Source organism: Octopus sinensis, linkage group LG1, assembly GCF_006345805.1.
Source record: "Octopus sinensis linkage group LG1, ASM634580v1, whole genome shotgun sequence".
Lineage (NCBI taxonomy): Eukaryota > Metazoa > Mollusca > Cephalopoda > Octopoda > Octopodidae > Octopus > Octopus sinensis.
Window position 1 is genome coordinate 130,738,818 of NC_042997.1, and position 15,821 is coordinate 130,754,638.

The following is a 15,821-nucleotide window of genomic DNA, read 5'->3' on the forward strand; positions in this document are numbered from 1 at the left end:
TTTTTGTTTCTGATTTTTTTGAAGATGAAAGAAATAATACATAATCAAAATATATTTTGAAATGCTTGGACTCTTATTAAAAAGCCAAATAGCCTCCATACAGCACTTACCTCTAGGGATTTCTAGTCTTTACTGAGATGAGACTACCTGAGGGACAGCTGAAAAAACATGGTGGTTGATAAACCCCCTTTTGGAAAGGCAAGCTATAAGAAGAGCAACATTTACATGAAGCAGGCTTTGTAGTCCATAATGATCACGTTGACTGCCTATGTAAACTGCCTACTGGCATTGCTGAAAGACTAAGGATTCTTCATTTAAAACTTGCTGGCTCTAACAAGTATATCAGATATGTAGTATAGTTTTATGTTATTGTATCAGACATAGAGAGTGACTTGGTACATGTATATTAAGCATTCAGTGTGATTTAGTAGAAATGTATCTAAATGATAAGATTTTTCTTACCTGCATTTATGAGAATAAGAATCGTGAAGATAATATCAGCATAGTGCAATTCAGTAACTGCTTTGACGAGTTGATAGATAGTCAAACAGATTGCAATGATAATGTTTATAAGAGACATTGATAAGAAGAGCCATTCTATTGATGTCAATCCAGAAAAGGTTCGAAACTGAAAGAAGAAAGACAAAGAAATTGTAAGGAGCCTTTTATTTCATCAGTATTTTATATATCTATACATATAAAGCTGAAGTTGTCTGTGTGTGTGCGGCAGGTTTGGTAGCCTTCAACTAACACTATCTCCTCCGAGACCCTGCAGCGCAAGTTGACCAAAATTAATAGTATGAGAGAAGAAGGCTTGCTCTTCCTTCTGTAGAAGAAAAAATTCAAATCTACCATGTTAACACCAAAAATTATTTACATCAAAAAGGTGCTTTTTTTCTATGAAAATCCCTATTTTTTATGATTTTTTGACTGCTGTATCACCATTTTTCGGTGAATTTCAACCAGAAAAATGTTCATTTAAAGAGAATAACAAGGTACATAATGCAAAATTTTTACTTTTCAAAAATTCCAATTCTAAAGGGTCAAAACAAACCCGAGCAACGCCGGGCCGATACTGCTAGTACAATGATAAAAGAGTTTTCATGCTAGTAATAGAATGATTAGTCTTCATTTCAATGATGTTCAAAAGAAAGCCATCTCACCAGTTTTGACAAATACTCACACATAAATGCACACACACATATGTATACATAAACAAACACAGAAACATACACAACATGCAGGGCCAGATTAAGACCCATAGAGGCCTTAAACACTTAAAAAATTTTGGTGCCACCATATGTGTGTGTGTGTGTGTGTGTGTGTGTCTGTGTGTCTGTGTGTCTGTGTGTAATTTTAAACACAAACAATACTAAACAAAATAAACAAAGCTAACTATAATATATGAAAAATAATGTTTATTTTTGTATACTTCCATTTAAATTACATTTGAAAAGATTTCTATTATCTTAATACCTATTTCTTTACTACCCACAAGGGGCTAAACACAGATAGGACAAACAAGGACAGACAAACGGATTAAGTCGATTATATCGACCCCAGTGCGTAACTGGTCCTTAATTTATCGACCCCGAAAGGATGAAAGGCAAAGTCGACCTCTGCGGAATTTGAACTCAGAACGTAGCGGCAGACGAAATACCGCTAAGTATTTTACCCGACGTGCTAACGTTTCTTCCAGCTCGCCACCTTAATAGCAAAGTATTTGATCAGATCTTTAAAATTAATTGTACATAACACTTCTGCTTCTATACTTGTTGCATAATTGTTCTCTCCAAGCTATCAATCATTGAGATTTGACATGTTAAGTACCATCTTAATCTCTTAAAATTGAAAATATGCCTTGGACAATGATGGGATTCCATGGTTGGACAGTTTTTGATCATAGGCCTGTTTGATCAAGGCAATCCTGAGGATGAACAGCAACAACCACTACAAACAGCAGTTCACAGGCCATGAAGCTTTTCAGCTGTTATTTTATTCTCTTCTTGCCCACAAAACATAGTGTTTCTTTTTTTCTTTTTGTTTCTATCTTTGTGAAAAGAAGAACAAGGACAAAAACTTGTTTCAATAGACATTTTTTCAGTCAACTCCATATGATGAAAATAAATTGTTTGGGGGAAAAACAATAGCACTTCTTTTATTTTGGCACATCAGCTGAGTTCATTTTCTCTTTTGTGCAGCATGTAATATAAGACAGTTGCTGATTACACATGCACACACACACACACATGCATATATATGCATTTACACCTCCTCTTTGCACACATATTCATATTTTCATAAAAACTCACACACAAACATGCATACATATACATAGAAATAAACAAATGCAAAAACATACACTATATGTATGCCATTCTTTCTTGTTAAGTTAGTCAAGAATAGGAAACTTATAAAAAAAAAGTTAGGAAACAAGAAATTATGGTGGAGTGGGGTGGGAAGAGAGGTTATTAAGAGTGAGGAAGGAAACCCAAACTCTTGGAAAATGCATGCAAATGAAGAAATGTAAGAAATAATAGTTTTGTTAACTTCAAGAATTTTCTCCAGTATAGATGGTCAATAAATTTGTTGGTTTATTTGTTTCACACACTTCAGGACAACATAGATAAACACATATATTACCATACAAACATGTGTGTACATTTGTGCATGTGTATGTATATTTATATATATATATATATACATACATACATATATATATGTATATATATTGTGTGTGTGTGTGTGTGTGTATATGTACATATACATGTGTGTGTGTGTATATATATATATATATATATATACATATATAACTATTATTATTATTATATATTATCATAGTTGCTTTATCTCTGTAACTTACTAAGCTTTCTGGTTTGTTTATAAATATTATACGTAGTATTGGACAGTTAAAGTATATATTCATAAAATTTGGCTGAAATTGATGGGTAAGCATTTGGCCCAATCAGATGTACAAGGAACCATGTAATTGTTGATATGTGGGTTCGATTCTGGCTTGGATTAGCTCATCATTTTTTAAATCAATTCATCATCATCATCATCGTTTAACGTCTGTTTTCCATGTTGGCATGGATTAGACAGTTTGACTGGGGTCTGGGAAGCCAGGAGACTGCACCAGGCCCCAATCTGATCTGTTTGTTGTCTACACCACCTGTCTTCATCTTTTGTCTTTTTGTGAATTCTCCCCAATATGATCTGGCAGTGTTTCTACAGCTGGATGCTCTCCATAACACCAACCACTCTGAGAGTGTAGTGGGTGCTTTTTATGAGCCACTGGTACAGGGACCAGAGGAGCTGGCATCGGCCACGATCGGATAGTGCTGTTTACGTGCCACTGGCATGGAATTATTTATATGTAAACGTTACTTTAAATTAGGGTTATATTTATATATATAATATATGATATAATATTATTATTATCATATATTATTATATAGTTATTATTCTTTTGCTTCTCTCCTTGTTTTTTCTGTGTCCCTTTCTGTAGAAGAGCGTAGACTCGAAACGTAAAAGATTTTTTCTATTCCTGAGTGTTATACTAATACATCTGTTTATTTTGTACACCACCTGTCTTCGTCTTTTGTTTTTTTCGAAAATTCTCCCTATATATTTATATATATATATATATATTATATATATATATATATATATCTAAAATGCGATCACATGATTGATCAGACTATCAGATGTTGTTATACATTGCTGGTCATAATGTACTTTGCATCATTTTAGCTTTTGGATGATGCCACCCAGCTGGTTAAGTGAGCAGGTCAACATTGCCTTTCACTGGAAGGCAAGTCATTGCAGGGTTACCCATTTACAGCTGAGTGGACTGGAACAATGTGAAAGAAGTGTTTTGTTCAAGAACACAATGTGCAACCAATCTGGGAATTGAAACCTGTTATAATACGGATCCTCATCCACTTGTATGATATTGTCAGCACTATAATATTATTGCTCCCACTATTATGTTGTGGCAGTATTCCATATCTTATTATCTTTGACTTGTCTATCATGCTATCACTGATAGCTCTGAAGACAATGACTCTGAAATGTCTACCTTGTTGGTAACTCGACCTCGTATATATTTCTTTACTACCCACAAGGGGCTAAACACAGAGAGGACAAACAAGGACAGACAAACGGATTAAGTCGATTATATCGACCCCAGTGCGTAACTGGTACTTAATTTATCGACCCCGAAAGGATGAAAGGCAAAGTCGACCTCGGCGGAATTTGAACCCAGAATGTAACAGCAGACGAAATACGGCTATGTATTTCGCCCAGCGTACTAATGTTTCTGCCAGCTCGCCGCCCTCTCGACCTCGTATATATCACATAACTGACACTGACTCCAGCTGAGAACTTGTACAATGACTCTACTACTATTGACTTCCTACAATGACTGACTGTCTGACTTTAACATGCTACTTAGTTCCACAAATGTCTTCTGGCATTTTTCTGACCAAAACTATTTTGCATCCTTTTTTCACAGTTCGTTTAGTGGAGCCCTTGTGTGGCATATGTTTGGGATATATACTTGATAGTAATTTACCAAGCCTAAAAATGCTCATATCAATTTAAGGTTCATTGGGGGAGGCATATTCCATATAGCCATCGCCCTTGATGGGTCTGGCCTTCATCCCCTTTCATCAATTACTTGACTTAAATATTTGATTTTTTTACTCAAAAATTCACACTTTTCCCCTGTTAGTTTAAACCTGTATTCATTTATTTTTCTGAATACATTTTTAATATGATTGAAGTGTTGCTCAGTTGACTCACTCTTTATCAAAATATCATTAAGATAAGCGATAGCAAAGTCACAATCATTTAACATTGTGTCCATCACTTGGGAGCTGCTACTTTTATTCTAAAAGGAAGCTACTTGAATTTATACAATCTATGGTGTGTGTTGATTGTTAAAAGGTGTGCACAATCTTCAACCTGTATCTGCAGATAGTCCTCCGTGGGGTCTATCTTTGAGAAACTTTTTTCCTCCATTTAGTTTTGAGAACACTTCTGGGCTTGGTAATGGATAGTTGTGTTTGACTAAACAGACATTTAAACCAGTTGAAAAGTATGCACCCACTCTTAGTTTATTATTTTTTTTTTACATAAATCGTCAGTGCTGCCCAGTCTAAATGGTTGACTTTTTCAATTATAGTTAGACAATCTAGTCTTTCTAGCTCTATATAGACCTGGTCCAACGCAGCAAACGGCATGTTCCATTTGGGCCTAAAAACAGGTGTTACCTTTTCTTTTACTGTGATCCTCACTTTTGTTTTAGTGCAACAACCTAATCCTTCCAAAAAACAGTTTTATAATTTTTTTTGTCTCAGTTGTTTGACTTCATTCAAACTTTTGTCCAGGTTGACTACATTTTCACAGAGAACACTAATGGAGGTAACCCACATTTTAAATAATTCCATGCATACTGTGTCAAATAGGTTTAGTAATTTTTTCAACACATAAATGATTGTCATTTTTGTTTCACCTCAAAAAGTTACATTGCAAACACATTCACTGACGAAATATAATTTCTTTCCTGTAAAATCAGATGCTACTTTATATGATTTAAATAATTTCAGCTTACTGATTTGTCACCAAGTTTCATTATTTATGATAGTGATGTCACTACCCATGTCTAATTGCATTTTGACACTAGTGATTATGATTTTCACATTGAGAAATTTTCAGTTCATTGTACAAACGTTTTTCTCTGATGACAAACTATTTTTTCTCATTTGGTCCAATTTTTGTCATCTTAGTTCTGCAGTGCAATTTAAGGTGTCCTGAGTTCCCACAATAAAAACACTTTACTTTTATAAATGGACACTCTTTTCTCATGTGCCTATCATTGCATACCATACATGGGTTTATCTCCTCTTGTATATTGTGTTTTTCATGAAACTCTTTATCCATCTTCAAACACTTCCACTTTGGTTTTATCTGTAAATAATCTCTGCATTGGATTTCTTCTGTGTTGTGCCTTACTTTTACATAATGCATGCTTCCGACAGTTTCTGGAGAGTTATATCCTGGTTCATTTCCAGCTTTGCGAGAATTTTCATTCTGACTTCTGTGTCCTTTTTAGAAGTAAGTCCCTGAGCAAAAAACAGGCACTTGAATCAGTCTGGTGTTAGTTTATCCAGTTTAAATCTCTCGCACTCTCTGTTCACTCAACCCACATATGTGGTAAAGTCTTTGTCATCGCTTTTCTCCATGTTCAAATATTTCCAACATGTGTTGAATAATGACATTTTTTCACTGAAATGTCAATAAAATGTCAATTGTATCCATGAAATTTATGTCAGAAACGTTTTTAGGCAATATAAAGTTACAGTATTTCTTATGCTCAGTCATCACCAGTTTCTTTAGAATTAGACTGGTTTTCATTTCCTTAATCCAGTGTTAGCATTCTTTTTCGAAAATTTGTTCAAATCTTTGGTAATATGCCTCAGAAGTGACTCCTTCTTCTGAGTCATATTTAAATTCATTTATTGAATTTGCTACATGGTCTGGCAAAATGTATTTTCTGGTTTTGTTACCAACTTCATTAGTTTTAGCATTTGTTGCTGTAACATTTGTTGTTGTTGTTGTTGTTTTCACAACTCAACTAGACCCCCTAACAAGTTTTCCATAATTTAACGGATTTTTCATAAAATATGTACAACAAAAATGTTTGTTACTCCTCTGTCAAGATTTTAATTTCTCCACGTGAAAAATCTTTTGACGTCGTCCACGTGAATTGTTTATTTTCTCTGGAAAAAAAAATTTTCTTCAATGTTGTCTGCGTGAATTGTTTATATCCTCATAGCCACTGTTATAATGTGGGTCCCTGTCCACTTGTATGTTACTGACAGCACTGTAATATTCTTGTTACCACTATCATGTTGTGGCGGTATTCCACATCTTATTATCTTTGACTCGTATATCGTACCATTGCCAATAGCTCTGCAAGACAATGACTTTGAAATGTGTGCCTTGATGGTAACTCAAACTTGTATACATCACATAGCTGACCTTGACCCCAACTGAGAACTTATACAATGACTCTACTACTACTGACTTCTACAATGACTGACTGTCTGACTTTATAGTGGCTGGGTTATACCACTTTGTCACATAGGAAGGGGAGTACCATTTTCACTACAACAAAACCACAATCTCAAAATCGTTAGTGCAACACACCTAACTGCTAGGCTACACTCCTTCACATATATATATAAACATACACACACACACATAGTTGAGTAGGAAAATAAACAATAGTATCATTCAATACACTTAGTTAAAGCTGTATGTTTTTAATAACAGGCTGACTCAGCTCCATGTTATTTAGTTTTCTAGATGCAGAATACATCCAAATCCTCAGATTTCACTAATTACAATAATAACCTTATTCAACAGAAAATTGTATAGTGAGATGGGGGAGTGACACTTAATTCATAAATTTTTTTTGTGGCAATTGTTGTGGAAACAGCATTAAAAACATTTTAAAAATTATATTTCATTCATTTAGGGAGAGATCATTTTGAGTTCCATTGGTCAGTTCAGGTCATGTGGCTATGCTCACATTCCTCTCACTGCATTTCATAAATGTTTTGAGGCACAGTCAAATGGTTAAGAAGTTTGCTTTTTAAATACAAGGCTTTGGGTTTAATCTCAAGTTGACCAAAGCATTGATGAGTGAAATTTGGAAACTGTGAGGCAATTTATCAAAAGGACTGTTCACATTCATAAACTGTGAACATAATTTTTCACATAGTTTACACTACCTCATGGTCATTGAGTGCCTTTTATGGAGTTTGATCTATTGTATGCATTTGAACCAGATCTCAGAGGCACAGAAAAGAGCCAGGAATATGCCTCTATCCTCTCCCTAAATGAATGAAATATAATTTTTTAAATGTTTTTAATGCTGTTTCCACAGCAATTGCCACAAAAAAAATTATGTATTAAGAGTCACTTCCCCATCTCACTATACAATTTTCTATTGAATAAGGTTATTATTGTAATTAGTGAAATTTCTTCCAGCTTTACATTTTGAGTTGGAATTTTGCCAAGGTTGACTTAGCCAGCCATCTTTTTGAGGTTGATAAAATAAGTATTGGTTGAGTACTGTGGTCAAATAATTGACTTCCCCTTCTCCTCAAAATTGCTGGCCTTATGCCAAAATAAGAAAGGATCATCGCCATCATTATTGGAGTAGTGAGCTGGTAGAATCATTCCCATTTCGGACCAAATGCTTTGCAAGATTTCTTCCAGCTCTTTACTTTTAGTGTTGAAGTCTGCCAGGGTTGATTTTGCTTTTTATCCTTTTGGGGGTTGATAAAATAAGATACAAGTTGAGCAGGAGAGTCAATGTAATTAACTTCCCCACTCATACTAAAATTGCTGGCTTTGTGCCAAGATTTGGCACCATCATCATCCGCAGAGGCAAAGTGGCTGAGTTCCTTTCAAGCATTGGGCCTCATGGAGTGGATGAGTTCCTTTTGAGCATTGGGCCTCACGGAGGCAAAGTGACTAAGTTCCTTTCGAGTCTTGGGCCTCACAGAGGTAAAGTGACTGAGTTCTTTTCGATCATTGGGCCTCATGGAGTCAAAGTGACTGAGTTCCTTTCGAGTGTTGAGCCTCACAGAGGCAATGACCGAGAGCTTTGGTAATATGTCATGCTTAAGAAGAAGACCCATCAAGCCGAGCAAAATTATTGTCATGGCAGATACCAGTCTCATGCAAATGGCACCTGTGCCAGTAACATGTAAAAGCACTCATCACACTCTCGGAGTGGTTGGCATTAGGAAGGGTAATCCAGCTGTAGAAAGCATGCCAAATCAGACTGGAGTTTGATGCAACCTTCTAGCTTACCAACCCTGGTCAAACCATCCAGCTCATGCCAGCATGGACAACAGACATTAAATGATGATGATGATGATGAAAAATGTATGGTGGCAAGCTGGCAAAACCATTAGCACACCAGGCAAAATGCTTAGTGACATTCCATCCATCTACATGTTCTAAGTTCAAATTCCACTGAGGTCGACTTTGCCTTTCATCCTTTGAGGGTCAATGAAATAAGTACCTGTAACACACTGGTGTCAATTTAATCAAATAGCCCCCTCTCCCACAACTTCAGGCCTTGTGCCTATAGTAGAAAGGATTATTATTATTATGAAAAGTATTTTTTGATAGGATCAGAGGGCACCATTCATGCGTGATCGTTACCAGTGTCGCCTTACTGGCACCTGTGGCGGTGTAAAAAGATTCGAGCAGGGTCATTGCCAGTACCGTCTGACTGGCCTCTGTGCAGGTGGTACATAAAAAGCACCCATTACACTCTCGGAGTGGTTGGTGTTAGGAAGGGCATCCAGCTGTAGAAACTCTGCCAGATCAAGATTGGAGCCTGGTGCAGCCATCTAGTTTGCCAGCCCTCAGTCAAAATCGTCCAACCCATGCTAGCATGGAAAGCGGAGTTAAACGATGATGATGATGATGATGATCAAGCAAGTTTCAACTGTACCATCTGGTTTTCATCTCAGTGTTCCTGAAGTGTCTGCAGGATTGTATTCTTATGTTTGTGATGATTGAGGAAATATAAACTCTTTCTGTTGGTGTACTGCATCAGTTTGTTTTTTTATGAGATTTAGTTGCTTTTTTTTCTTGTTATGTTAGTGTATGTCCTGTTGTGTGTGGTGAGTGTAATGTGAGTTATATTAATTCATGGAGCCATAAAAAAATTAAATAAAATGAAATAAATTTGCCCATCTTTTACACAAAGACAAAACATCATGCATATGATAACACTTCCAATCAGTTAAGATCAGAAGCCATGAGAGCCAGTGCTTGGTACTGCATCAGAGCATTTATTATTGTTATTATTATTATTATTATTATTATTATTATTTTATTTATTTCTTTACTGCCCACAAGGGGCTAAACACAGAGGGAACAAACAAGGACAGACAAACGGATTAAGTCGATTATATCGACCCCAGTGCGTAACTGGTACTTATTTAATCGACTCTGAAAGGATGAAAGACAGTCAGCCTCAGCGAAATTTGAACTCAGAACATAGCGTCAGACGAAATACCGCTAAGCATTTCGCTTGGCGTGCTAACGTCTCTGCCAGCTCGCTGCCTTTATTGTTATTATTATTATTAAAGCAGCAAGCTGGCAGAATTGTTAGCATGCCAGGCAAAATTCTTCATGGTATTTCATTTGTTTTTACGTTTCTGAGTTTAAATTCTGTTGAGGACAACTTTGCCTTCCCTTGGTTTGGAGTTGATAAATTACCAATGAAACACTGGGGTCAATGTTATCGACTAGTTTCTCCCAAAAATTTCAGGCCTTATGCCTAAAGTAGAAAGGATTATTGTTATTGTTAGTATTATTATGATTATTATTATTATTATTATTATTATTACTATTATTATCAATAATATTAATATAGTTAGTTTTGTTTGTTTTTGTACGTACCTGTGGTGGGTGTCACACTTCAAAGGAAGAGGTAAAAAGGTTGAAGGGACAGGTACAAAGAGAGGTACAAAGAGAAAGAGGTACAAAGTGAGAGAGATGGGGACAGAGAGGGAGTGAGAGAGAGAGAATGAGCGGTGATTGAAAGGAAGAGGAAAAATGTATATCAGTATTTTCAGAGTAGACTGATACATACATCAAAAGAAAAGTAGATAAATAGACACATTGGTAAATTAAAGACTAATAACAACAGCAAATATTGGATGTCGCTTTCACTTTTCATTACCATGCTAGGATAAAATTGACGTGAAAGTGGCTGAGTACTCCATAGACATGCATACCATCAACTTAGTTCTGAGAGAGATTCAGTCTCACACAGAATGTGACAAGGCTGGCCCCTTTGAATTACAGCTACTACTCATTTTGGCCATCAGAGTGGACTAGAGCAAGATAAACCTTCAAGTGGTTGGAAGAAAATGAAAAAAGATCCAGTACAGGGGCATGAAAATCTTTTTAGTCGTTAGGGTCACTATGGGTGTTAATCCGGTCTTAACAGTGGCCTATCTATCTGTCTGTCTGTTTTGTCTGTCTGACAGTTATTCTGTCTGTCTACCTCTCTCTCTCTGTCACCCTCTGTCTATCTGTCTCTCAGCAAATACCTGTGGATGTTACTGTTACTTTTATATACTTGAAGGGAGAGATAAAAATAAAAATAAGCAGAGAAGGTTTACTTGAAGTGAGCGGTAAAGCGAGAGAGAGAGAGGAGGGACAGAGAGTGAGTAAGATAGATAGTGAGTGGTGACTGAAAGGAAGGTGACGTTTGTTTTGTGTTTTTAAATGTTTATCAGTATTATCAGAGCAGACAGATACATAACCACAACAAATACTGGATGTTACTTTTAATTTCCTACAATGTAATTAACTACCATATTCTTCTATATACTGGGTCTTCAGCCAATATTGGACATTACTAAGGTGGTGAGCTGGCAGAAACATTAGCATGCTGGGCGAAATGCTTAACTGTATTTCATCTGTCTTTATGTACTGAGTTCAAATTCCGCCGAGGTTGACTTTGCCTTTCATCCTTTCGAGGTCGATCAATTAAGTACCAGTTACGCACAGGGGTTGATCTAATTGACTTAATCCATTTGTCTGTCCTTGTTTGTCCCCTCTATGTTTAACCCCTTGTTGGCAATAAGGAAATAAGAAACATTAGCATGTTGGGTGAAATGCTTAGCAGGTATTTCACCTGTCTTTACGTTCTGAGTTCAAATTCCACCGAGGTCGACTTTGCCTTTCATCCTTTCAGGGTTGATAAATTAAGAACTAGTGGTATACTGGGATCAATCTAATTGACTGCCCCCATCCCCCAAAATTTTAGGCCTTGTGGCTAGAATAGAAAAGACTACTGGATATTACTGTCGGAAAGATTTCTCATGGCACCAGCATACAATTTACAAATGCTTACATTTTTTATGCTTTCCATGAAGTTTCCACAGGTCCAGCTAGTTATTATTATTATTATTATTACTATTCTTCTTCTTATTATTATGAAGTTGGTGCTCTGGCAGAATGGTTAGAATGCCAGCCAAAATGCTTAGTGGAATTTTGTCCACCTTTATGTTCTGAGCTCAAATTCAAGGTCAACTTTGCCTTTCATTCTTTCAAAGTCAACAAAATAAGTACCAGTTAATTACTGAGGCCAATGTAATTGACTAACTCAGCTCCCCTAAAAAATTTCAGGCCTAGTTCCTATAATGGAAAGGACTACTACTACTACTACTACTACACTACTACTACTACTACTACTACTACTACTGACCCCCAGTTTTCAACTGGTACTTAATTTATCGACCCTGAAATGATGAAAGGCAATGTCAACTTTGATGGAATTAGAACTCAGAACATGAAGAGAGATGAAATACTGCTAAAAATTTCGCCTGGTGTGCTAATGATTCTGCCAGCTTGCTGCCTTTAATGGTTTCAAATTTTGGCACAAGGCAAGCATTTTGGGGTAGGGGGTAAGTCGGTTATGACCCCAGAGGTCAACTGGTACTTATTTCATGAACCCAAAAGGATGAAAGGCAAAACTGACTCAGGCATAATGTAATGTATTGTAGTGAAAATGGTATTCCCCTTCTCATATGACAAAGTGGTATGACAGCCACTATAAAGTCAGACAGTCAGTCACTGTAGAAGTCAGTAGTAGTAGAGTCATTGTACAAGTTCTCATTTGGAGTCAGTGTCAGTTACGTGATATATACGAGTTTGAGTTACCATCAAGGTAGATGTTTCAAAGTCATTGTCTTGCAGAGCTATCAGCAATAGCACGATAGATGAGTCAAAGATTATAAGATGTGGAATACCGCCACAACATAATAGTGGCAACAAGAATATTATAATGCTGACAACAACATACAAGTGTGGGGTGTGGGGGTGCACAGGCGTGCGTGTTTGTGTCACCTTGTCTTGGATGTCATGCCATTGTTGTAACTGTGTTACAAGTGGTGTCATTCATTTTCAGTCATCCTTGAAAACATGTCTGGCTATGGGGAAATATTATCTTACTTGGAAACAGGTGAAGATTGATGACAGGAAGGGCATCCAGCCTCAACAAACTCTACCATACCCATGCAAGCATATAACAGAGGATGATGAAACTACAGTGATGATGATGATGCAGATGATAATGACATGTGTTACAACAATGTAGAAAATGGATGCAAAATAAGGCATGGATAAGAAGTGAACTATGATGGACACCTACCTATACACTAAATACCTCACTTAACTTATCAACTCTCATCTCGTTAACATATTTGTGCATGGCTTGAAAGTATGTGGCTTAGTGGGCAGGGTATTTGGCTCCAGATTGTAAAGTTGTGAGATCAATTCCTGGTGGCATGTTGTGTCCTTGAACAAGACCTTTTATTTCATGTTGCTCTAGTCCACTCAACTGGTAAAAGTGAGTTGTACTTGTATTTTAAAGGGCCAGCCTTGTCGCATTTTGTATCATAGTGAATCTCCTTGAGAGCTATGTTAATTTCATGAGCAGGCTCTTTCATTGATCAGATCCCTTGTTGTTGTAAAAAGCCGGCACTCCAACATCTAAAATGGAGTGCCAGCTTTTTTTTTTTCTTTGGTCTCATTTACACCAACCAGTTTGACAGCTCTGATCAAACCATTTAACTCATGCCAAAATGGAAACAGATGTTAAAGGACGATGATGATTTACTTAGTACAGCCAGTTTGCTAAGTATGATATCCTGTTAAAGACTTTTTCAAGGTCAGAGAATGCAAAGCATAGTGGTTTGCTCATAATTAAAAACTTCTATTATTGTCTCACTAGGAAGAGGCATCAGTGCTACTCTATCTTTGCACAAATCTAAATTGCATCCCGTCTAAGTTAATTATCTTTCTAATCAACTGTGCTATACCTCTTTAGTTATAAATTTTGCAGTTGATTTTTCTAGAACATCTCACCCTTGCAGCAGTTGCTGATGGTACTACTCAGCCAGTCATTGAGAATAACCCACCCCTGTCCTACCGCACTGCCAGATCTACCATGTGACTACCATGTGTCTTACTTAACTGTTTCCCTGTTGTCATAACCTTAATAGTTATTTTGACCATATAGTTTGCTTGAGGTAGTCCCTCTCTCCCATACATTGTCTTTATGTGGCAAAGCCTCCCCATGCTTCTTTCTCCTTACTGAGGGCAAGTACCACAGTTATTCTCATATATAAGGTCATACTGGCCTGGCGCTCTACTTTGCAATCCAGAACAGTCATAACACAAGTTCTCAGGTCACAGAATATTGTAACTTTTTGTTTCCACTCCTTTCTAAGTAAATTTGATAACTAGCTTCTCTTCCAGCTACCAGATACTGTTTCTACTGTTTCTTACTTCAGCTTTGTTTTGCTTTTATGACTACCCACTATATTGTCACTACTACCATGTTATTTTCTCTCTAGCACAGTGATTCTCAACTAGAGTCTAAATGACTTTTGCGTGTCCACATATGATTTCGTTAAAATTTATGAGCAATAAATGCATGTAAGCTCAGGAGTGGCTGTGTGGTAAGTAGCTTGCTTACCAACCACATGGTTCCGGGTTCAGTCCCACTGTGTGGCACCTTGGGCAAGTGTTTCTACTTTAGCCTCAGGCTGACCAAAGCCTTGTGAGTGGATTTGGTAGACGGAAACTGAAAGAAACCCGTCGTATATATTTATATGTATGTGTGTGTGTGTGTGTGCGTTTGTGTTTGTCCCTTCCCAACATCGCTTGACAACCGATGCTGGTGTGTTACGTCCCCGTAACTTAGCGGTTCGGCAAAAGAGACCGATAGAATAAGTACTAGGCTTACAAAGGATAAGTCCTGGGATCGATTAGCTCGACTAAAGGCGGTGCTCCAGCATGGCCACAGCCAAGTGACTGAAACAAGTAAAAGAGTAAGAGCAATAAATTGCGTATAATTCTACCATACACAAAATACTTTACTTTTTTTATACAATTCCAAATAATACTTAATTATAAGAGTGTGAGGGCGCGTGGCTTAGTGGTTAGGGCATTCGGCTCATGATCGTAAGGTTGTGAGTTCGATTCCCGGCGACGCGTTGTGTCCTTGAGCAAGACACTTTATTTCACGTTGCTCCAGTCCACTCAGCTGGCAAAAATGAGTTGTACTTGTATTTCAAAGGGTCAGCCTTGTCACTCTCTGTGTCACGCTGATTATCCCCGAGAACTACGTTAAGGGTACACGTGTCTGTGGAATGCTCAGCCATTTGCACATTAATTTCACGAGCAAGCTGTTCCGTTGATCGTATCAGCTGGGACCCTCGTCGTCGTAACCGGCAGAGTCTTTGAAAAAAAAAAAAATTATAAGAGTATAAGATTTATTTTTAAACACTGTATGGCTATGAGGGTCTATCCGAGTGAAATAAAAATCAAAAAGGTCCATTTGTCTAGTTTGACCTTGCTACATCCACATACCTTGCTAAGGCAGCGAGCTGGCAGACACATTAGCATGCTGGGCGAAATGCTTAGTGTATTTTGTCTGCCACTACGTTCTGAGTTCAAATTCCGCTGAGGTTGACTTTGTCTTTCATCCTTTTGGGGTCGATTAAATAAGTACCAGTTACGCACTAGGGTCGATATAATTGACTTAATCCATTTGTCTGTCCTTGTTTGTCCTCTCTGTGTTTAGCCCCTTGTGGGTAGTAAAGAAATAGGTATTTCGTCTGCCGCTACGTTCTGAGTTCAAATTCTGCCGAGGCCGACTTTGTCTTTCATCCTTTTGGGGGCGATTAAATAAGTACCAGTTA

At 37.2% G+C, this 15,821-nt stretch overlaps 1 protein-coding gene across 5 annotated transcripts in view; it reads right to left on the minus strand.

Moving 5' to 3' along the window:
* Positions 1 to 15,821, minus strand: part of LOC115210864 — a 69,734-nt gene that overhangs the window by 49,972 nt on the left and 3,941 nt on the right. For 4 of the 5 annotated variants that reach the window (XM_036504698.1, XM_029779644.2, XM_029779628.2 and 1 more), the window contains exon 2: positions 463 to 628. In XM_036504698.1, coding sequence (XP_036360591.1) covers positions 463 to 628 — 166 coding nt within the window. Of the gene's footprint in view, positions 1 to 462; positions 629 to 10,500; positions 10,518 to 15,821 lie in introns of all 5 variants that reach the window. The other variant, XM_036504702.1, reaches the window with a different exon arrangement.